Here is a 25,295-nt window from a genome sequence, read left to right on the forward strand (position 1 = left end):
GTTTACATGAATTTATTCAGGTAGGCATAATATCTGAATGGCAACTGATACAATCGAGGTCTGCCACTGTAGGATGAGAGGGCTACCGAACAAGAAGCTCCACCGCTGGTTCAACAGAATGAGACAGCTCCAACGCACCCACTGGCCCCGACGAATGAGCAGGGTCCGCAGAATATGCTTTCCAGAGAAGCCGACTAAAGTCTGGTGAGAAGCCACACCTTGCAACCATGGCAGGGAGCTGTTGAGACATACACGCTCCACCACAAGAGTCCCCAGACTCTTAACGCAGGCGTTTTGCACTAGATGCCACTGGAACCACTGGGCGATATCTTTGACCAAAGTCATGGAGCCAGGTGAGCCCTTGAGTATGCAGAGACAGCCAAATCTTAAGTTACCCCCCCCCCCCCTTCCCCTGCGTGCTATGGCACACAGTATACAGTCACTGATCTGGCACCAATCTGGTGCAATCACTACACAATATCCAGCAGATTCGGAGCTGGGAGTCCATTCCAAATGATTTTTAAGCAAATCGAGGGTTAAAGCTGAAATAAAACTTTGAAAAAAAAAATTGATAAAAATCCAAGATGGCCACCGCCAGCAAATTCACGCAAAAAACAGCAAAAATAACCAACACCCGAAAATTTAAAAAATAATGATTTAGGGTCTGGGGAGGTGGGAGACCTAAACTACTGAATGACACGAGGACACATTTTTTCCCATCCCCGCAGGAACTCAATTTCCCCGATCTGTCCCCATGGGTTTTTTCCCTGCCCTTGCCCCAGTCTTGCAAGCTCTGCCTTAATCGCACAAGTTTCAAACATTTATGATTTTAAAGTGTTCAAAGCTTGTATAGATGAGGACAGAGCTTGCAGAATGGGGCAAGGACAGGGACAGAACTCAAGGGGTGCCATTCTCTAAACTGTGAAAAATGCAATTTAAAACTCTTCACAAGCAACCCCCGGAGTTCTCATAGGAAACAGTGTCTGTGTCTATGAGACAAACTTGTTTTTTTCTGTTGCAAAGAGCTTTTTGGACCCCAGTTCGTTTACAGAAATTAGATAGCTCTAAATATAATAGATGCTGGCACTATCATCATGAAGCTGGAACTTTAGATCATTTACTATTCTATTGGCCATTGATTCTTCCTTTTTGGAAGTTAATTTGGGGGCAAATAAATAATTTGCTGGAAAATCCGGTTGCATTAACTTATGATACTGTGTTATTTGGCACATCAATGAGGGCCAAGAGCCAATTATCTTCAAATAACAAGCTATTACTCATCATGACAGGGGTTGCCATACAACAGATCATGAGAAATTGGAAAAATTGGGATCGATTAAACTATAGCTTTTGGTGGCACCCCCTATGTCATATATTTAAAATGGAAAGAGTAATTGCCATGCAGCAGGGGAATTTTAGGAAATTTCAGGATATTTGGGAACCATTAACAAAATATTGTAATGAATGAATATAATTTATTCCCCTTAAATATGCACATCCAGGGAGGGGGGGAGAAGGGTGGGGGGTATTTTGGTTTTCTTATGAGTGCAAATAATGTGGAGGGGGTTATTATATGTCATCTTATGTTTGATGAAAATAATTGTATATGGGGAGGGAGGGTTATGGGATCTGAATTAGATTTTAATAGGATATTAAGTGATGTATTTAAATATAAATTGATGTTATATGCTGTTGCACTTATTGTAAGTTTTAAAAATGAATAAAGAATACTTAAAAAAAAGGAAATAATGGAGGGTACTCAGTTCTACAGTGCCTTTGTCCATCAGTAATTTTAAAAGCAACTGAGTGGTGAAAAAGGGCTTTATGCCTCCGAAACAGCACTAAATACTCAGAGTTGAAGATAACATAAAATTTTATTTATAAACCACAATACACCATGAAGTTCAATGCAGTTAACATCAGTTAAGAAGATCTTCAGACTGCCAACCGGCAAACACTGACTACAACCTCCACCCCCACGGATCCTCTGCAATGCAGTTGGGGGTAGGAAAGGCAGCCTGCGCCTTGAAACCCGGGTGGGTTTTACTCCAGACACAAACAGCCTGTGTTTGAAACCTGTGACAAGATCAGCAGCAAGCAGACTCCCAAGAGAAGGGACCCCAAGTATTCTAAGAAGGGTGGCACACAGCAGGCTGGTTCCACCAGAGTTTCTCTGTGAAGCTGCAGTCTGGCACCTCAGGACTATGTCCTTTTCTCAGACAGGGAACCACCGGGAAAGGGCCTCAAGACACTGAAGCCACCGAGAAACAAATAAGCGAAAAAAACAAGAAAACGAAGGAGAGCAACTGCCAGAGACTTCTGTACAGATTGCTTGCAGAAATTGTAACTGGATATGTTTACTAGCTCTCAGGCTAAGGGTGTGGAGCATGTGCTCAGAAAAGTTGTGGATTTCTGCAACACTCGGATTGCAGTTTGGAATTGAACACCTAGTGCATGGAATCCGGAAGTGACGTAACAGAATCTGCAGTTAGTTTCAGAAACCCTTTTGAATACTGAACCACTCCTGATTTCTTAATACAAAGCTGCAATCATCTCAAATGAAAAATCAGCATAAATATACACCAATATTACACACTGTACAAAAACAATTTATACACTCTATAGATATGCAGGAACACTAATCCAACTATAACTGAACACCTACTCACCGAACCTTTTTCCCATTTTCTGTAATTTTTGTGACATTTAGTACACCATATTTTTCTTCCTACAATAAAGAAAAAGACGTCACCTGTCCTATACCACATATCAACTTATCAAAAAGGCCATGAATTTGTATCAAATCACAGAGCATTATAATAAAGAAAATAAATGCTGAAATAGGTGTGTATATAGGAGCAATAAAGGTTCTTTACAAATATCAAATGAATAGTACGAGCAATTTATGGAATATACATTGAAATAAAAAAGAAACATTCTTAATAGGAATTCATGAGGATAGCTTTGCATAAAATAGTAGTCTTCATTAATTTTTAAGCCTATATTTTACGTCAAGGTATGTATTGGATCCTCCCAGAACTCTTTAAGAATGCACCAGATTGGCTCTATTTAGAATGGCGTCTCTTGTTTCCCTTAAATTTGGTTCATATGCCCAGCATTAGAATACCTAAAAGATATAAGGAGAACAGAATTTTATCAGATACATGGAAAAAAAACATTGAGATATATTAGCAATTTAACACCTATTCCAATAAGTAAATCTACAAATCAATCTTTATGGATTAATTCCAAGATTCAAATTGGCGGATCTAAAATCTTATGGAAAACCTGGATCATTGCAGGCATTCGAACTCTAAATGACATTATTTCAGATGGTAAACTGCTTGAATTTTCACAGCTGCAACATAGATTCGGTCTTAATAAATCACAAAATTTTAAATGATTGCAGCTGAAGCAGGCTATTCAGGTAGGGGTTCCCTGAATGGAAAAATCTGAATAATCAATATAGTCTGGAGTTCCTTTGTTTTCAAGTGGATTTCTTGGGACATCAAGCTGCTTTGTGGTATAAATTATTATCTGGATATATGAATAAAAAACCAAAAAATGGTCTTAGAGACATTTGGAGTATTGAGATAAGGCAGCAAATTTCTGCATCTCAATGGCCATGAATTTGGTCTTGGAGAATGAGATGTACAATGTCAGCATCTATGAGGCAAACTTGGTTCTTTTTGTTGCATAGAGTTTTTTGGACCCCAGTTCGTTTGCAAAAGTTAGATAGATCTAAGTCTAATAAATGCTGGCATTGTAATCTGGAAGTAGGGACATTGGCATATTTTGGAGTTACATCCATGTTTTAATGGTAAGAAGCCTCTGATTGCACTTTCTCGTAATACCAACTTAAGAGATCAACTTGTGCCATCCGCACTTCCTGTAGAGAATACGATCCAGCATGTTCACACGGGACATCAACCATGTATGAAATGTTCAGTTTGTAAGCATTCTATGCAGGTTACTATTTTCAAACATCCACGGACTGGAAAATCATATAAGTTAAACTTCAGCAGTAACTGTAACACTGAATGTGTCATTTACATCATTAGATGTCCTTGCAATTTATTATATGTGGGCAAGACCAAGAGGAAGATTAAAACAAGGATTATAGAACATAGAAGTTGTATTTTAAGAGAAATATTAACAGCACCCTTGGCTCAACATTGGAAAGACTTTTCACACACTATTGATGAGTTACGCTTTTTGATATTCAAAACTTATAAAAAGAACTGGAGAGGTGGTGATATTGATAACGTCCTGTTACGGACAGAACAAAGGACGATTTTTGAACTTAATACAATTATACCTGCAGGTCTTAATGCAGAAATAGACTACCGTCCTTTTCTTTAATCTTCATGACTATTTGTTTTTCATACATCATTTTATTTATTTTTTTCAATAAAATAACTGTCATATGCTTTTATTGTATTCATATTTGTGATTTAAAGAACTATTTATATATATATATATATATATATATATATATATATATATATATATATAATTTTATATAATATATATGTTATTCAAAAAACCTAAAATTTAATAATTATTGCTATATGTTTTTAATTTTACTTATTTTATCCTATATAATAAAAGGCTAACTCGCGCATGCGCACTCCTATTTGCGTGTTCCGTGCGCTGTAGGTCTGTGGTCGCAGGAGTGCACATGCGTGAGTCCCCAGCCTTCTTCCCAGCACCTACCTTGGCTGTTAGCAGCGGCGCCTCATGTCCTGTGGGGACCTCATGTGTGCTGTGTCCGTCCATGGCCGCGGCTTGAGGCGTATGTGCCAGTTAGGTGCATCGGGCGACAGGAGCGGCGCTGGCGGCGGATGGCGGGAGGAGGGCTCATGGTCCTGCCGCCGCTGCCGCTCCTATTCACAGCGGCCTGCACGTCGCCGACTCCCCCCCCTTCCCGCAACAACCGCTACCGCTCCTGTTCAAAGCGGCCTGCTGAGGTTCGCGGCCGGCTGTAACGAACCTCGCAGGCCGCTCTCCACATGGTAGCACGTTCCCTCTGACGCGATCGCGTCAGAGGGAACATGCTACCGAGTTGGAGAGCGGCCTGCGAGGTTCGTTACAGCCGGCCGCGAACCTCAGCAGGCCGCTTTGAACAGGAGGATCAGCCGCCACGGGGATCGTGAGAAGAGCCGCCGAAAAAAAACCTTCAGCCGCAGCAGAGAACCTTCAGCACGCAAGGGAAGGGGAGGGGCCGAACGGAGCAGGGCAGCTCACGGTAAGAGAAGGGAATGGGGGTGGGGGAAAATGCTTCTATTGCTTCAGCAGGGACCTGGAGGGGAAGGGAAATATCACTGCTGCTTCTGCAAAGGAAAGTGGTGGGGGGAAGAGAAGGGAATGGGGGTGGGGGGGAAATGCTGCTACTATTTCACAGGGATCTGGAGGGGAAGGGAAATATCACTGCTGCTTCTGCAAAGGAAAGTGGGGGGGGGGAGGGGAGAGAAGGGAATGGGGGGTGGGAGAGACAGAAAGAAAGACAGACAGACAGACAAAGGGTGCCAGGGAGAGAGAGAGAAAAATTGCAGGAGGGAGAGAGACAGAAAGAAAGGAAGAAAGAGACAGGAGCAGGGAGAGAGACATAAATAAAGACAGACAGCCATAAATTCTAGCACCCGTTAATGTAACGGGCTTAAACACTAGTATTATATATTTCATGACTTTATTGTTTTATTAAGTTGTTTAGATATCATCTATAAAAAATATATATTGTTTAGTTTTTCCTTTTCTTTTTCTTATTTTATTATTTATTAAATAAAATGTTGTCTTTATATGATTATTTCTTCTATATTTTCCATAATATCCACTTTCCATATTTTTCTATTCCTTCATCTTTTATCGTTCTATAAAACAATAATTAATCCATAAATTTCTTAACTTCCTAATCATCTAGACATCTGACATAATCGCTGCTTCATACATTCTTTTAATCTGAGTCCCTTTCCTATCCCTTATGTCTTACAAACTTGTGGATTGACACGCCTACAATCAAGATGATTGGCTAGTTCCACTCTGCCTATTTACCCTTTATTATTTACATTACTTACAATCCTCTACACACACAGACATAATTTTTACAATCATACCGTTTCCCTGTTTCAGTATGTTTGTTTTTTTAGTTTTAAGTATGTTTTATTTCTTCACGATCGATCCGGCGTTTTACTTCAATTTTTCGGCAATTTTGCGATCGCACTTTACGGCCTCTTTCCGTTTATAGCTTTACTGGAACCACACTTAAATACTTCACTTGGGCGGTTTTTTCAGTGTGTTACCCATCGGTAAGTCTCTCCATTTTTATCTCTACTTTATCTTGCGACTCTTACTTCTCTTCTTTCCTTTGTATATGCCTGCTCTTTTCAAAAGTTCTGCTGTTCATTTTTTTCAAACGTTCTGCTGTCAATTTTGCTTCAATTTTCTGCTGTTCATTTTTTTCAAACGTTCTGCTGTCAATTTTGCTTCACATTTATTATTTTGCAGTATCTGTTTTTAAAGCACACAATCTGTGATATCTGTTCTGAATTCTTCTTTCCCTCTTTAGCCAAAAAAGTATTCTCATATGGTGTTTCTCTTGTTACAACTTAAAGTAATATGATATAATATTCGTTTGGGGTGCCTCTGTAAATGAGTAAATATATAGTGTTTAACGGTTGTTTTGGTATATACACATATATATTTCTTTATTGATTTCATAATCACTGCAGGTTTAAGTAGGTTTTTTATATAAAAAATGATGATTATCTGGGTTGTCTCTTTTTATATTCAATAGCATATGCTCAGTAACAACCTAATGGTTGTATTGTCTCTACTTGCTTCCAACTGTTGTTAATTGCCTTTCTTTTATATTCAATAGCATATGATCAGTAACTACCTAATGGTTATATTGTCTCTAATTGCTTTCAAATGTTGTTTATTGCCTTAATTTGTATTATTATTGTTGTTTCATTGTTGTATATCATAGTGATTTATGACATTTATTTGCCTACTGTTATACTTTATTCCATATTATATTATTTATCTCATTTAATTTTAATTTTGACTAAGATATATGTCTATGATTATTTCTATTGTTATGTTGATATGCCTTTCTCTATGTCTCTTGATAGCTATTTACCCAAGGCTTTTTTCTTTTGATAATTTTCTCCTTTATCCAAATTGGTATGTATTATATATTTACATTATTTAATATATATTTTTATTTTCTTGGTTCCTCTTTCCTTTCTCCTTTTTTGATTCCCTTTGTATATTTTAAGAGTTTCTCATCAGATATATATAGTTTAATCAAAAACAAAATTATCTATTATATCATCTATTTATTTTATAAAGTATTTTTCCTTCTTTCTTTTCTTTCTATTTTCTTAAAAAATCTTTCTTTAAAAGAATCTATCTTTTAAAATTCTTTTAAAATTCTTTTTAATGGAATAAATTAGACCATTATTGTAATTAATATATTGATATATATTTTTAAAAAATTTTTTTTTTAATATTTAATATATTGTATTTTTAAATATGTTTGTTTTAAATATTGTATTTGTACTTATTAGGACCCCTGACGAAGGTTAGTCCGAAACACGGACCGTGTTGGGTCCCTTACCTGGTAAAAGGTTTTTTAATCAAAGATTTACTTGTCATAATAAAGCCAGCCTGCATCGTGTACAAGGTCTGCAGTTTTTTGTTTTGTTTGAGTAGGGACATTGGATCATTTACTTTTTTACTGTCCCTGTATTAAATTATTTTGGAATTCAATTTGGACGCAGGTTAACCGTTTACTTGAAAATCATGTTGCTTTGTCTTTTTTTTTTTGTTTTGTTTATTATTTTAACAATTTAAACAAGAAAATAAACTTCTTGTACAGAAAATGAATAAGATATGGATTCCAATATCACAACAAAAAATTTTTTTTAAGTAAAATTATCAACTTAATCAATCTTTAAAGTCCCATAATAAAGCGATCCAAAATTCAAATGAGTGAATCAATATAAAAAGAAAGGTTGCTTTGTCTTATGATACTATTCTGTTTGGCATAGCTATGAGGAAAAAAAGTCAAATTTCATCTTATAATAATAAACTTCTATTAATAATGACAGGGGTGGCAATTCAGCACATTACGGCTAATTGGAAAAATTATACAAATCTTAATTATTCTTTTTGGTGGAATTCACTTTGTCACATTTTTAAAATGGAAAGAGCAATTGCTGTACAGAAAGGTAATTATAACAACTTTATAAAGATCTGGGGGCCATTAGAGAATTACTGTAATGAATGAACATCGTTTTCCTTTCTGATGGATATATGTATTTTATTGGGGGGAGGGGGGAAATTGGATGATTAATATTTTTATTTAATAATTGGATTTCTGTTGAAGAATTGTTGGGTGGGGGGAAAGGGTTATAATTTCTACTTTAATGGATTATATGTATAAGAATGTCCAATATAATGTAATGTTTTAATATTAATCACTTGTTTGTCAGTTTTAAAATGAATAAAGAATTTAAAAAATAAAAATTTTTTAAGTTGGCGTCCCTTTGGATTCTAATGAGCCAAAGGAGAGCCACCAAATATCTTCTCACGTGGGGCCAACTACACTGCTGACCAATGTGTGTCAATGACATCTATCCCCACTAGTGCTGCCTGATTTAGGAGAAAAATGTTTGATTTGATTTGGCCCATCGAGTTGATTTTTCGATTTGAATCAATTTTACCACCCAATTGGGCATTTTTTTTCAAAAGTCTTGGTGGATTTATTTTGTAACCTCTTCACCCACCCCACCCCTTTGCCCTCTCCAATCCCACGCTGACGCTGTGGTGTAAACAAAATAAACAAAGACTTTTCCTCTCTCTGTTAGGTCCTTGCTCACGCTTGCTGTCTAACACCAGCTTTGGCAGGATACACATTTCAAATCTGACATATTGTAATCACAAAATAAAAAATACAATTATTTTTTCTGCCTTCTGTTGTCTGTTCATTTTATTATTCAGATCGTTGGTCCCAAGCTCTTGTTTCTGTTTGTCTTCTGTTAACTTATTCACCAGGGTCTCCTGCCCATTTGACATTTTCTTCTCTCTCTGTGCTCACCATCCATCTTCCATCTCTGTACTGTCCCTTCCACTGTCATATCCAACATTTCGGGGGGGAGAGGGGGTTCCACTGTCTACCATCTCTCCCTCTCTCTTCCTGCCTTGTGCCATGGGTCAATCCTCTCTATTCCCCTCCATGCAGCATCTCTCCCTTCCTCCTCCTCCATTATCATGTGCAACATTTCTTTCTCTCTCCCCCATGCACTATCTCTCCCTCCCCTCCACACTATGGTCCAACATTTCTCCCTATTTCTTCTCCATGTAAGTCTCCCTCCCCTCCACTACATGCAGAATTCCCCCCTCTCACCCCTTTTTACCTCTTTTGCATCTCTCCCTTCCTCTCCTCTACCCCATGTCCAACAATTATTCTCCTCTCCTCTCTTTCTCCCCATGTGCAGCAGCTTTCATCCCTCCTATCCCCCTGTGTAGCTTTTCATCCATCCCTCCATTCCACCTGTGCAGCAGCTTTCCTCCCTCCTATAGCCCTGTGCAGCACCAACCAACCAACTATCCGACCCCCCACTCTGGGCCTCCCAAAGCAGCAGCAGTGGTGACTGTGGCTGACGGGAAAAGGCAGCGCTCCAAACCAGCAGTTTCTGGTCTGCTCCACTAGGGTTTCCCTCTGCCACATCATCAGTGACACGGAAGAGGGAAGCCCTAGAGGGGCAGACCAGAAGCTGCCTGTCTAAAATTTTCAGAGTGATTTTGTTCCCCAACAGACAGGACAGATATTCACATCTCCTTATATTTAATTTCTTCCCAAAGTCTGTTGGTTTGGAAAGTAGAAAAAAAAAAGTTTAGGGTTAAGTTCTGGTAGGAAATGTCCATAATTATATAGTATAAGTACAATTGGGAAAGGCATGGCTTATCGCTAGTTGTAAGCAACAAGAAATAGATCTACTTTTTGGATCCTATTGGATATTTGTGATCTGTTCAAGTTTCAAATTTATTATTTTTCTTAATTAATCGCTTAATCAAATTCAAAGCGATGTACATATTAAAAAGATAGTCAATAAGAAACAAACAGTACAAACTATAAATAATTACGTTGGGTAATACATATTTCCATTACATAGGGAAAGAAGGGTTTTGAAATACATTTATTTAGTAAAAGCAAAACAAAGGAAAAACACAGTAGGGAAGACATTTAAGCACTAAGGTATAAACTATTAAAATTACTGACTTTAAGAAATTCCTTGTAAGAAATTCCTTGTAATCTTCTGGAAATGACCAGAATCTCTTCCTTTTGTAATCTGCCTAGAACTGCAAGGTATTGGCGGAATAAAATAAACTAATTTAATGTAATGATCAACCACCTAAGAACACTTAATGTATAATTTTGTTTCTTTTAGAACAGTTTTTTTTCAAATATCTTTCACTAATGCACAGTACATGGAATTAAGATTTTTAATTAAGACAAAAGAACTGAAAATTCATTTTCAGACTCAGTTTATGAAATGTATGCAAAGAAGCAAGTTTTATACTAACTGTGTTTTGATTCTTAGGTGAGGAGGGAGAAGACTCAGAGAAGTAGGGCTTTGAAGCATTCGAAGAATCCTGTAAAACATATAAAGCAAAAACTATAAGTTCAATCTTATGTCAGCTTAATTTCATCTCAAATTACATAAAATATAATACTACAATTAGCTAAGAAGAATGCCAAGTCTCATACACACAAACACACACAATGCTCACAGAAAAATTCCAAAATTTATTTTATAAACCATGGCAGGTTCTCAGTTCCCAGTGCAGGTATCTTCCGAGTAAACTTATGCTTTTTTCTCACAGTTACACAGTAAATGACAGCAAATAAAGAACCGCATGATTCATCCAGTCTGCCAAACAAGGTAGCCAGAACTGTGCTCGCAACTCTATGCAAGCCCCAGCCACCCATGTTTAAACACTGGTTATCAAGTCTCCATCATGCCAACCAAACATAAGGCAAGTCTTGGTTTTATATACTGTATATACACACACATACATAGAAGTCCTAGGCCTACTGTCCGGGAACAACTTTGGAAGGTGGTCCTGGATGCTAGCCATGAGGTCATCCAACCCCTGGCCAAGAAGCATGTTGCCCCTGAAAGGAAGCCTGCTGAGTGTAGCTTTGGATGTGGAATCCCCAGCCCAATTTCTGGTCCACAAGATTCTGCGAGCAGACAGAATAAGCGAGAGCTTTTTCACTATGCTCAGCAGATCATAGAAGGCATCAGTTGCAGAGTCCACTCCCACCAGCAATAGCTGGGAAGGAGGATCAGAAGGTGCACTGAGTGGGGTCATAATCTAGAGTGGTATGCTCAAGCCACAAAGGAAGCTGCTGCTGCAGCAGCTCTCATCGCCAGAGACAAGGCCTCAAACTGCCTCTTGAGCAACATGTCAGCTTGCGATCCTATTAATCCTTAAGCACAACGCCCCCCCCTCACTGGGAAGGGATGTGCGCTTGGTCACCTAAACCACCACTTTAGGCATAGCAAAGATTTGTTGGAACTCCTGATCCACAGGATATAGCTTGTACATTGCTTTTGCCACCTTAAGAGAGCCCTCCAAATTTCTCCCAGTACTCAGAAATCAGGTCTTTCATATCCAGGTGCCACGGAAAGGCAGTAGGCTGAAAGCGAACTCCGCTCAACAGGAAACAGTGGGAAGTAGACTGAGGAGGATCAATTTTGAGCTCCTTCAGAGACTTAATGAGCAGATCTGTCAGAGCAGTAGACCTAACCACCTGTGAACTTAGGGGTCCTTGCCCTGATCCGCAGCAGCACTCAGACCCTGATCCACTTCGCCCAGTGTCGCATCATCTCTGATCAAGGCATCTCCTGGGAGAGAGAATACGCATTCAGATCATCCTCCTCAGGAGCCCCTTCTGACCAGCTGTCGGTGTCCGGGGGAGACACAGGCCTCTGTGGAGAAGCAGATGCTGGAATACGGGAAGGCTGCGCAGGTGGTCAATCTCTAGCTGACCTAGAAGGCGCCGCCGACATAGGCTTGCCAGAGCAAATTCACAAAGAAAGGCATAAAGGACAGAGAAGTTAGAGAACCCCCTTCAAGAGGAGAGTTATAGGGCTTTCTTTTTGTTTTGGGGCCTTCAGAACCTTTATCAAGCACTGGCGCCATATCACGGGAAAATGGCCATTTTCCCGCGGAAGATTTTTTGAAGCAGTTGCTCTCTTTCTAAAGATATTCCCCTGACGCAGCCCTTGGCGAAACAGGGCCTGTCGGGAATACTGAGTTCATTCTTTGAAAAGTGTGTCTGGTTCCGTATTGGAGCAACAGATATTTATTTCCACTGCTTGTGGGAGATGAATGGAAGATAAGTGCAAGTTTTTACAGTTTTTTGCTGTTTTTTTGCAGTTTAACTTGTGTATTTTAAACTGTATCTTTATGAATCTTTTCCATGGAGTTTTTTGACCTGGGATGTGTTTTGTATGGCAGTTTATAACTGAACATATAGTTTCTTGGTTGTTTCCTTGAAACACTGAGGTCTTTTTCTCCATGTTAGTTACTTGCCTTTCAGCCTGTTTCCTTCCACTATTAGCAGCTTTATTCTGAATATTTGTTGGTTATTTTTTTGATTTTTTTGGATATTCAGCTTGTATACTTTTTGATAAAGTATTAATAGGTGCCCATCCAGCACAAACTTGGCATGAATTCATGTTATTGGAGCACAAGGAGTCCAATCCTCGTGATTAGAAGCAAAAACGAGGGTTTTTGATGAAGTCTGAAAACTTAGAATTTAAATTGGAAAAAATCCAAGATGGCCATCACCAGGATTTCCCACTGAAAAAGAGCTGCAATTCCACCAGAAAACCTCAAAAATCAGTGATTTTAGGATTTCTGGGGTGGTGGAACAAGGCTACAACAAGATATAAGCTCAAAAACCACAATTTCAGACATTTCCTCCCCCACCCCAACTGCCCTATGGGCTATGATAGCCCTACTCACAGACCAGACACTGGAAAGATGTGCTACAGCCTGCCATAGCTCCTCTCAGGGAAACTGGAATAAGGAGAGGACCTCTACTACCAAGAGCTAACAGTCATGCCACAGCCGGACATCCTCACCCCTAGGATGCTGCAAAGAAGGGGAGGAAAGTGCAGCCGACACCATATGCACTCCAAAGAAACGCAATTGGTGTCCATACTGCCTGTGCTGATCAAGTCAAGGATTGAGCAAACAGCAGGGGAAATCCTTGAGGTCCACAGTTCCAGCAGGTTAGTGGAGCAGGTCCCTGCAGGATCTACCTGTTATATGCAGACCAAAGTCTGCTCCTTTCACACAGGCTAGACAGTCACTGAAGCTGAACAGAAACAAAGTCCCATAAAAACACGCAAAAAATACATAAACAAAAAAGGCCGAGCAGACCAAAGTTGCTCCTGCAGGTTCGCTTGCATAAGAAATAACTGACTTGAGGCAGCAGAGAGCAGGGAGGAGGAGGTACTGAAAACAGTGATCAGTATCTCTTGAAAATCAGACTTGCAGGAGAAGATGCAAGACCCTTGATACAGCATACCACTCCTATTGCATGGAAATGGAAGCTAGGTTGATCATTTGCAAGGACCATATGGAGAGCTTGCACTCCTCTTATGAGTCGCAGGGCACTGATTTTAAAGCTCTATGGGACAGAGTGGAAGATATTGAAAATTGATCTAGGAGATGCAATATTAGAATCCGTGGGGTCCCAGAGGATTCTTTATATAAAGACTGTTTCTGTAGTACAGGATATAGCCCAATATTTGCTTTTTGAAGTGGAGCAGCCGACAAGCTCAGTGAGAGATATTAAGATTGACAGGGCACACCATTCACTGTAAACACAGAGAGCTAACCAATCTAGAGATATAATTGCGTGCTTTCACGACTATGCTTTGAAAGAGCAGGTTCTTGCAGCTGCTAGAGCCCTAAACCCATTACAATGGAAAACAATAAAATTGGAGATCTTTCAGGATTTGATGGCACAGACTCTTCAATGTCAACAAGAATTCAAAGGGATAAGTTAAATAGCATTGGATTCCTGCTGCACACAACCATTTACTCTCCTCCTTTGAGAAAAATGGCTATTTAACCCTACCCTCTGTTTTTGGTCCGTTAACCAATTCCTAATCTACAACTGCCATCTTTCTTATGACTCTAAAATTTCCTCAGGAGCCTCTCATGAGGAACTGTCAAAAGCTTTCTGAAAATCTAGAAACACTATTATCAACCGCCTCACCTTTATCCACAACCTTATTCACACTTTCATAGAAGTCAAACAAACTTGTGAGGCAAGATCTCCCTCAGCTGAACATGCTGACTCAGTCTCATTAAATCATGTTTGTCTTCATGTTCCACAATTTTATTTTTCTTTATAATTGTTTCCACTATTTTGCTCGGCTTACTGGTTTAATTTCTCAGATCTTCCCTGGAATCCTTTTTAAAAATCAGCATAACATTGGCCACCCTCCAATCTTCAGGTACTACAGATAATTTTAGCAACAGGCTACAACAGATCACTAAAAGCAGGTCAGCAATTTCATGTTTGAGTTCTTTTAGTACCCTGGGGATGTATACCATCCACTCCAGGTGATTTATCACTTTTTAACTTGTCAATTTGGCTTAGTACATCTTCCAGATTTACTGCTCATATTTCATTTATGGAGGAGTTTTCTTTCCTATATGAGACCTACAGTAGCTGGATTTCTAGATTAGCGCTATTAGAGGTTCTATTTGATAATCCTGTTGATTTTCCTAGGGTGGGAATTCAATATTGGACTAATAAGAGCATTTTTGACTTAGATAAATTCTCATGGCATACTCAAAACTTCTCATATGCAGGAGGAATTTAATCTACCCTCTATGGAGCCAACAGTCTGAGTGCTGCCTTTAAGAGGGTTCAGAATTTTTAGTACTCACAATTGGAGGAACTTTGGTTGAAAGCTATGGAATCTAAGGGGTTGCTATCTTTGCTATATAAAATTATTACTGGTTTTCACTTTAAAAATTACAATATATGCAGCAATGGGAAACTGATTTGAATCTGACTTTCGATGATACTACTAGATGGGGAGACATCATTTGACTAGGTATAATATATAAGCACGATGAAGAGAATGTAACTTTAAAGTGTTATCCTGATGATATTTGACTCTGGCGCATTTGGTCAAATTTAAAAAGGCCAAATCTGATCAATGGTGGAGGGGTGAGTGCAGAGCAGGACACCTGTCTCCATATGTGGTGGGCCTTAAAGTATATACAACATTTTGGACCTTGGTGCTCACTATCATCAATTCTATGATACCTGTTTCGGTGGGAGCCACTACAGAACTGTTTAATCTCTGTTGGTTTACTTGGTAGTATTTTGGATCATCACAGAATTGTTGCCAATTGTCTGATGGCAGCTCGAGGTGTAATTTCACGATTGTGGAAATCCACTGAACCTTCTACATTGGACATGTGGCATAAGCACCTGAGATATGCACTTTTAATGGATAAGTTAACTACCCTTAAACACTGTACAGAAGATAAGTTTTTTTGATCTTGGGACGCTCTTCGGTGTTACCTGGCTATGCTCTAAGACTGCTGACATCCCGCTTAGTTGCTAGTGAACTTTTGGGCTGGGGTTGGGGACGATTCTTACTGCAACATATTGAAAATGATGAACATAAGAATAGCCTTACTGGGTCAGACCAATGGTCCATCAAGCCCAGTAGTTCGTTCTCACAGTGGCCAATCCAGGTCACTGGTATCTGGCCAAAACCCAGGGAGTAGCAATATTCCATACTACCAATCCAGGGCAAGAAGTGGCTTCCCCCATGTCTTTCTCAACAACAAACTATGGACTTTTCCTCCAGGAACTTGTCCAAACCTTTCTTAAAACCAGCTACGCTATCCGCTCTTACCACATCCTCTGGCAACGCGTTCCAGAGCTTACCTATTCTCTCAGTAAAAAAAAATTTCCTCACAACTTCATCGAATGTCCCCTAGTCTTTGTAATTTTTGACAGAGTGAAAAATCGATCCACTTGTACAAGTTCTACTCCACTCAGTATTTTGTAGAATTCAATTATATCTCCTCTTAGCCGTCTCTTTTCCAAGTTGAAGAGCCTTAACTGTTTTAGTCTTTCCTCATATGAGAAGAGTTCCATCCCCTTTACCATCTTGTTTTCTCTTCTTTGAACCTTTTCTAGCACTACTATATCTTTCTTGAGATAAGGAGACCAGAACTGAATGCAATACTCCAGATGAGGTCGCACCATGGAACAATACAGGGGCAGACTAACATTCTTAGTCTTGTTAACCATCCCTTTTTAAATAATTCTTAGCATCCTGTTTGATTTTTTGGCCGCCGCTACACATTGAGCAGAATGTTTCATTGTATTGTCTACGATAATGCCCAGATCCTTTTTTTGGGCACTAATCCCCAAGGTGGACCCTAGCATCCGGTAACTGTGATCCAGATTATTCTTCCCAATGTGTAACACTTTGTATTTGTCTACATTAAATGTCATCTGCCATTTGAACGCCCAGTCTTCCAATTTCCTAAGATCCACCTGCAATTTTTCACAATCTGCATGCGTTTTAACAACTTTGAACAGTTTAGTATCATCTGCAAATTTAATCACCTAACTCATCATTCCAATTTCCAGATCATTTATAAATAAGTTAAATAGCACTGGTCCTAGTACAGACCCCTGTGGCACTACATTGTTTACTCTCCTCCATTGAGAAAAATGACCATCTAACCCTACCCTCTGTTTTCTATCCGATAACCAATTCCTAATCCACAACTGAACTTTGCCACCTATCCAATGACACTAATTTTCTCAGGTTTTTCAGGATCTGGGAGTCCATTATACCATTTATGCAGGCGACATTCTCTTTTTCTTTCCTATTGATGGTGATATCGAGATAAGATTGAATGACTGTATGATCAAAGTTTGTGAATTGATGTCACAACAAGGCTTGAAGTTAAATGTGAACAAAACTGAACTTATGATAGTAGAGAGGATGGATGAAGCCAATGGGAGAGAGTGTTCATATTTTAGGAGAAGAGATAAAAGGTGAAAAATCACATTACAGTTTTGGGTGTTTGCTTAGTCTCTGCTTTGACTATGGGGAAGCAAATTGGGTGTATTATTCAGAAAGGCTATGCTCAACTTCATATGTTTTATAGGCTAAAACCATTTCTGAATAAATATGACTTTTGAACTGTGGCCCAATCTTTGCTTTTGACATGATTGGACAACTGTAATTCCTCGTTCTTGGGTCTGCCAAAAACAAAACTGAAGGTTTTGTAGGTGTATATGAATTCTGTAACTAGGGTCATCAGTAGGGTAAAGAGGATAGCCCATATAACCCCAATATTGAAAAATCTGCACTGGCTACCGATTGAGCAAAGAATCCAATTTAAAGTGTTATTACTGGTACAACAAATAGTATATCATACTGTACCCACTTTGGTTTCAATCTCTTTGGGAGATTTATAAACCTCCGAGGGCATTGCGCTCTGAGGGGAAAATGAAATTGGTAGCACTAACAGCTGATAATGTAAGATATGTGGCAACTCAACTTCAAATGTTTTCCATTGCTGGAATGTCGTATTGAAACAAGCTTACCGGGCAATTACCAGGATATTACCGCTAGCCTTGACAATATTCTAAAACCTAACGATCATTTTCCCATGTTTCTCATCCATGTAGGCACAAACGACACTGCTAGGAACGACACAGAGAACATCCCCAGAGATTTTGGAGCGCTGGGAAAGAAGCTGAAGCAGATAGGAGCGCAGGTGGTCTTCTCGTCAATCCTTCCAGTGAGAAACAGAGGCAGAGCTAGAGATGAGCGTATTCAACGGACTAACGAATGGCTCCGCGAATGGTGCATAGAAATGAACTTCGGATTCCTGAACCACGGCGAGACGCTCCAGGGACTGCAGGGACCAGACGGACTCCACCTGACCAGAAGAGGTAGAAACGTATTTGGACATCGATTAGCCCGCCTACTCCATAGGGCTTTAAACTAGGTAAGTTGGGGGAGGGTACATACTTATATCCCAGAGCAGTAAGGAACCACCCTGAGGAGGCAAGTGGCAATCACACTACAAAGTCTAAGGTAAGTACCAAGGATACCCACAACATTTCAGGGAGAAAGATAACTGATAATTTAGGAGCCACACTAACTCACAAGGGAATCTCTTCACAGATATGGAGGGCTATGTATGTTAATGCACACAGCTTGGGAAATAAAATTCTAGAATTAGAGACTGAGATAACAAATGCCGATCTTGACGTGATAGCAATATCCGAAACCTGGTTCACGGAATCGCATGGGTGGGATATGGTTATACCAGGGTACAACCTACTTCGTTGCGACCGAGTGAGTAAATTGGGAGGAGGAGTAGCGCTATACACTAAGGAAAGCATCAAAACCACCAGAATCACAGATATTAGATACACCGGGGAAGCCCTCTGGGTGAACCTGGCCAGAGGGAAAGAAAAATGCCTATACCTTGGTGTGATATATAGACCTCCCAGGCAACAGGAGGACAAAGACATGGAATTAATTGAGGACATAGAGAACATCACGCTGCGCGGGGACTTAGTAATACTAGGAGACTTCAACATGCCAGATGCAGATTGGAACACACTCTCCGCGACTACGGGTAGCAGCAAAAGAATATTAAACTCCATAAAGGGGGCACGTCTCAAGCAAATGGTGTTGGAGCCCACCAGGGATCAGGCAATACTAGACCTGGTCCTCACCAACGGAGATAGCGTCACGGAAGTCTCAGTAGGAGACACACTGGCCTCCAGCGACCATAATATGGTATGGCTCAACCTTAAGAAAGGTTTCCCTAAGACAAACACAGCAACAAGGGTTCTCAACTTTAGAGGTACAGACTTCAGCAGCATGGGAGATTTTGTCCATCGGGAGCTATATAAACAAGCAAAATCTGACAATGTGGAGGGTATGTGGTCGTCTCTGAAATCCATACTACACGAAGCAACAGACCGATACATAAAGACAGTAAGTAAACGCAGGAGAAACAAAAAACCCCAATGGTTCAGTAAAGAAATTTCAGACCTAGTTAAACAGAAAAAAGACGCATTTATCACCTACAAACATCTAGGCAGAGAGGGGGCAAAAGAGTACTATCTAGACAGATCTAAAGCTGTCAAAACGGCAGTCAGAGAGTCCAAACTCCAAATGGAGGAAGAGTTAGCACGGAAAATTAAGAAAGGGGATAAATCTTTCTTCAGCTATATTAGTGACAGGAAAAGAAACAAAGATGGGATAGTACGCCTGAAGCAATCGGACGGTAACTTTGCGGAATCAGATTCTGAGAAGGCAGAACTACTAAACCAATACTTCTGTTCAGTATTCACCCGAGAAGCGCCGGGAGTTGGTCCACAGCTGCAGACGGGAGATAACCAGAAAGACCCGTTTCAAGATTTTGAATTTACGCCCAGTAGCGTCTACGACGAACTATCAAGACTCAAAGTAAAAAAAGCCATGGGACCAGATAACCTACATCCCAGAATGCTAAGGGAGTTAAGGGAAGTCCTGGCAGAACCATTATCTGTTCTTTTCAATCTTTCCCTAAGCACAGGAAGGGTCCCCTTGGACTGGAAAACCGCCAACGTAATCCCACTCCACAAAAAGGGCTGCAGGACAGAGACAGCAAACTACAGACCAGTGAGTCTCACGTCTATAGTGTGTAAACTCATGGAAACACTGATCAAGCAGAAAATTGACACAATCCTAGACGAAGAAAAACTACGTGATCCACACCAACACGGGTTCACCCGGGGTAGATCCTGCCAATCTAATCTGATTAGCTTTTTTGACTGGGTTACTAGACAACTGGATGCTGGAGAGTCACTGGACGTAGTGTATTTGGACTTCAGTAAAGCATTTGATAGCGTCCCTCATCGAAGATTACTGAACAAGCTAAAATCGATAGGATTAGGAGACACTCTAACTACATGGGTTGGGGATTGGCTGAGCGGCAGACATCAAAGGGTAGTGGTGAACGGTACCACATCTGAAGCATCGGACGTGATAAGTGGAGTGCCGCAGGGCTCGGTCCTGGGTCCGATTCTATTCAACTTATTCATAAGAGATATGACGCAAGGACTTAGGGGAAAGGTATCGCTGTTCGCAGACGACGCCAAACTTTGCAACATAGTAGGCAAAAGCTTATTACCTGATAATATGACACACGATCTACTGCTGCTGGAACAATGGTCAACTACTTGGCAGCTTGGCTTCAATGCTAAAAAATGCAAGGTAATGCACCTGGGAAAGAGAAACCCGCGTAGAACTTATGTACTAAATGGTGAAACCTTGGTTAGGACCACAGCGGAACGCGATCTAGGAGTGATCATTAGCGAGGACATGAAGGTTGCCAATCAAGTGGAGAAGGCTTCCTCCAGAGCAAGACAAATGATGGGGTGTATCCGCAGAGGTTTCGTCAGCAGGAGACCTGAAGTTATGATGCCGTTGTACAGAGCCATGGTGAGGCCTCACTTAGAGTACTGCGTTCAGTTTTGGAGACCTCACTACCGAAAGGACGTGCTGAGAGTCGAGTCGGTGCAGCGAACAGCCACCAGGATGGTCTTGGGGCTCAAGGATCTCACGTATGAAGAAAGACTAGAGAAATTGCGGATGTACTCACTTGAGGAAAGAAGGGAACGGGGAGATATGATTGAAACGTATAAATATATCACGGGGCACATCGAGTCAGAAGATGATATCTTCCGGCTCATGGGACCCTCGACCACCAGAGGGCATCCGCTAAAAATCAAGGGAGGGAAGTTTCATGGCGACTTCAGGAAGTATTTCTTCACCGAGAGAGTTGTGGATCATTGGAACAGACTCCCACTCCAGGTGATAAAAGCCAGCAGCGTGACGGATTTTAAGAGAAAATGGGATACTCACGTGGGATCTTTAAGGGAGTAAACTCAGGGGGGGAGGATACTTGGAATGGGCAGACTTGGTGGGCTATAGCCCTTTTCTGCCGCTTTTTTCTATGTTTCTATGTTTCTATGTTTCTACAGCTTTAAGAAATTGTTGAAAACCAAGTTATTTGTAGACGCATATTTTTGATCCGTCTTTCCTAACTTTGTTTGGACATTTTTGTAACATTTTAATACGTTATTGAAGAATTTGTAGGTTTTGTTTTCATTATGTGTTGATATTATTTTGAAGAATGATTTGTATTGTTTTTGATCTATGTATGTTTATTTGGAAACCGCTGTGACTCCAGGTGGTATATTAAGTTTTTAAATAAATCTAAGTTCAAACACCCTAACACCAGCTCTGAGCTGATTAGGTTTTCGGCAGTAAGGGCAAAAACTGGATTGTGTATTGTTTGAGTATTAGGAAGGAATATCTACTGTAAGGCCTCGTTTGTATTGCATCTGCATGCTATTTGCACTGATCCAGTACTGTTCCCTGTGAACAGCCCTTTGAACATCCCAATAACACTAATGTCAGCACCAATCAACTCTAGCACCAATGTTAGGTTCTGAGCATCGGCCTGTCAGAGGCAGATGGAAGCAGAATCTTAGCCTGGGAACAAGATTATTAGTAAAATAGTCAACAGACCACAAAAAAGTAAGAAAAATAGTATTTACAGTTTAGAGATTAGAATGTGTCAGAAGGAAATGCATTTAACTTTTTCTGGTGTTGCATTACATGCAGATTCAGAACATTAGGCAATAACACTGCTTTAAAAGTTTTGCAGTAGCTGTAAAATAACAGCAGTTATACCGGGTCAATCTTAGCCCAGTATTCTGTTTCCACAGTGACCAATCCAGGTCACAAGTATCTGGCAGAAACATACCATGCTTGGAATCTTTTCAAGTGGCTTCTGAAAACCTATGTCTAGCAAGTGTGTTACAAGTATGTAGACTATATTAGTTTTTTAGCCCATTACATTAACGGGTGCTAGAATACATGTGCAGATTTAGGAATGTCTTTCTTTCTCTTTCTTTCGGTATGTCTGTCTTTCTGTCTCTCTCCCTGGCCCCTGTCTGTCTTTCTTTCTTTCTATCTCTTCCTCCTGTCCAACAGCACCCCTTCCCTGCTCCCCCTGCCCAGCAGTAGCCCTTCTCCCTTCCTTTTACACCCCTGTCTAGCAGCACCTCTTTCCTGCTCCCCCTGTCCAGCAGTAGTCTTTCTCCCTTCCTTTGACCTCCCCCCTGTCCAGCAGCACCCCTTCTCTGCTCCCTGTCCAGCAGCAGCCCTTCTCCTTTCCTTTTACCTCCCCCCTGTCCAGCAGCACCCCTTCCCTGCTCCCCCTGTCCAGCAGTAGCCCTTCTCCCTTCCTTTGACCTACCCCCTGTCCAGCACCACCCCTTCCCTGCTCCCCCTGTCCAGCAGTAGTCTCTCCCTTCCTTTGACCTACCCCCTGTCCAGCAACCCTGCTTCCCCTGTCCAGCATCCGCTAGCCCAGTCAGCCTTGGGGCTTTTGCTAGGTCGGCCCACTTCGCATTATTGAAGTGGGCTGGCCTAGCAAATGCCCCATGGCTGCTTGATGAAACTGCAACTGCTACCGCTACTGGTCCGGGGATGAGTAGACGAGGCATCCCGGCAGCAGAAGCGTAGTCAGAAGGCAGGAAGTCAGCCAGTGTCAGAGATCGGGGCAGAAGGCAGGAAATCAGATGAGGCAGGCACTGCACATGCACGGCACGGCACCATGGATCACAGAGGCACGGAGATTGAAGTGCGCATGCGCTGTGTTTATTACAGCGGATATATATATATATTTAGCAGTATTTACTGTGATAACAGAGCTACCACTATATAGTTTTAACACATATCCTTTACATCTGAAGTCGGCCACCTTGTGTTTAACAGAATGATATACACACAAAAAGTATTGATTGCCATTTGAGCACTATGCAGCTTTTTTAGACACATTTATAGTAAGGTATATATTACACTCTAATCATTAAAATCACATGAGAACAGGAAAAAAAGTTTTATTCCTTGTACTCTGAAGAAGTTTAGCTTGCCAAAACTAATGGATCCATAGCAATGTAAATGTTTTCTGTAAATTTATCTATCAGCTCTAATAAATCTATTTAAGTAAATTTCATGCAAGTACTGACTTACTTCAAAGACTGCAGACAGGTCTTAACATATTTCAGCAAGACTAACATTCCAATGAAGCTAATATGTTATGAAGAGAGGTGCTTTTGCTTAATCAAATGAACTACAAAGAAAACACAATTCCTCACTATACAAATTATTCCACACATCCTACCTTGTCATTTATGTCCAACATACATGTACTGTGCCTCCATTTTGTCAGAACTATTGGGTCTTGCCTTCTGTCCAGACTTCTACTTTTAATAATTTCTTTTTGAGGCTGTAATGAGACTTTATACTAAAAACAAGAAAAGCAAATAAGTTGACATATCTAATAAAATCAAGATATATTACTTTTCATATATATATATATATATATATATATCTAACAGAAATACTCAGTCTATCATAGTAGTCAAAATGATGTTTAGAACACAATTTTAAACCCACAATGATGTTAGAACACAATTTTAAACCCACCGTACTGAAATTTTATTAACTTTTTTTTTTTTTTTTTTTTTTTTGGAAAGTCCTTAAAAATAAAGTACATTCATACAGCTAAAAGACATTTTATAAAAATGAAACAAAGTTTCTTGCACGTTAGTGATCAGCAATTACTGAAAATCTTTTTTTTTTTTTTTTTTTAACTTACATTCATTGTTCACAAGAAAAGATGATTATTTTTAATGTTATACTTAGTTCTTTCTGAATATTGGAAATCTAAGGAGACTTCTGGGGAAAAAATAAGTGCAAGTACTCTGACAATAAAAAATTGTCTCATATTAGTTTTGGCCCCAAAAAACGCACTAGGTCTTTTTTGGGGTAAATCTTATTTTTTTCATGTACAATGATCATCTCTCCCTTCCTCTCCTCCATCCCAATTCTTCCAATTTCATTTTTCTCCCCCACATGTGCAGCATCTTTCCTCCCCTCTAACCTATTCCCTTGTGCAGTATCTTTTAATCTATCCCTCCCATCCCTTGTGCAGCAGAACTCTTGTAGCTTCTATCCCTCTCTTCCTCCCCCCCAACCCTTCCATCTCTCCCTCCCGCAAGACTGATATACTTTGTTCCAAACAGCAGCAATCTAGACAGGCTGCTTCGCGGCCATCTCCCGCCAGGGCGTTCTGTTTGCCGCATTGCTGATGTGGCAGAAAAATGTCATAAGAACATAAGAATTGCCGCTGCTGGGTCAGACCAAAGGTCCATCGTGCCCAGAAGTCCGCTCCCACGGCGACCCTTAAGTCAAAGACCAGTGCCCTAACTGAGTCTAGCCTTACCTGCGTACGTTCTGATTCAACAGGAACTTGTCTAACTTTTTCTTGAATCCCTGGAGGGTGTTTTCCCCTATAACAGCCTCCGGAAGAGCGTTCCAGTTTTCCACCACTCTCTGGGTGAAAAACTTCCTTACATTTGTACGGAATCTATCCCCTTTCAACTTTAGAGAGTGCCCTCTCATTCTCCCTACCTTGGAAAGGGTGAACAACCTGTTTTTATCTACTAAGTCTATCCCCTTCATTATCTTGAATGTTTCGATCATGTCCCCTCTGTCTCCTCTTTTCAAGGGAGAAGAGGCCCAGTTTCTCTAACCTCTCACTGTACGGCAACTCCTCCAACCCTTTAACCATTTTAGTCGCTCTTCTCTGGACCCTTTCGAGTAGAACCTTGTCCTTCTTCAAATACGGTGACCAGTGCTGGAACAGTATTCCAAGTGGGGCCATACTATGGCCTGGTACAGCAGCGTGACAACCTTCTCCGTTCTGTTTGTGATCCCTTTCTTAATCATTCCTAGCATTCTGTTCGCCCTTTTTGCTGCCGCTGCACATTGCACGGACAGCTTCATTGACTTGTTGACCAGTACTCCCAAGTCTCTTTCCTGGGGGGTCTCTCCGAGTACTGCACAGGACATCCTGTATTCGTGTATAAGATTTTTGCTACCGACATGCATCACCTTACACTTATCCAAGTTGAACCTCATTTGACATGTTGCGGCCCATTTCTCGAGCGTGTTTATATCACATTGCAGGTCTTCGCAATCCTTCTGCATCTTCACTGCTCTGAATAACTTCGTATCATCCGCAAATTTTATCACCTCACTTGTCGCATCAATTTCCAGGTCGTTTAT

General features: G+C 40.5%; 1 protein-coding gene across 6 annotated transcripts in view; it reads right to left on the reverse strand.

Moving 5' to 3' along the window:
• Positions 1-25,295, reverse strand: part of ARHGAP12 (Rho GTPase activating protein 12) — a 240,938-nt gene that overhangs the window by 92,930 nt on the left and 122,713 nt on the right. For all 6 annotated transcript variants that reach the window (XM_033931485.1, XM_033931488.1, XM_033931487.1 and 3 more), the window contains 3 exons: positions 23,347-23,469; positions 10,591-10,659; positions 2,670-2,728 (listed from right to left, as the gene is read on the reverse strand). In XM_033931485.1, coding sequence (XP_033787376.1) covers positions 2,670-2,728; positions 10,591-10,659; positions 23,347-23,469 — 251 coding nt within the window. The remainder of the gene's footprint in view (positions 1-2,669; positions 2,729-10,590; positions 10,660-23,346; positions 23,470-25,295) is intronic.

The sequence above is a fragment of the Geotrypetes seraphini genome, chromosome 2 (genome assembly GCF_902459505.1).
Source record: "Geotrypetes seraphini chromosome 2, aGeoSer1.1, whole genome shotgun sequence".
NCBI classification, from domain to species: Eukaryota; Metazoa; Chordata; class Amphibia; order Gymnophiona; family Dermophiidae; genus Geotrypetes; species Geotrypetes seraphini.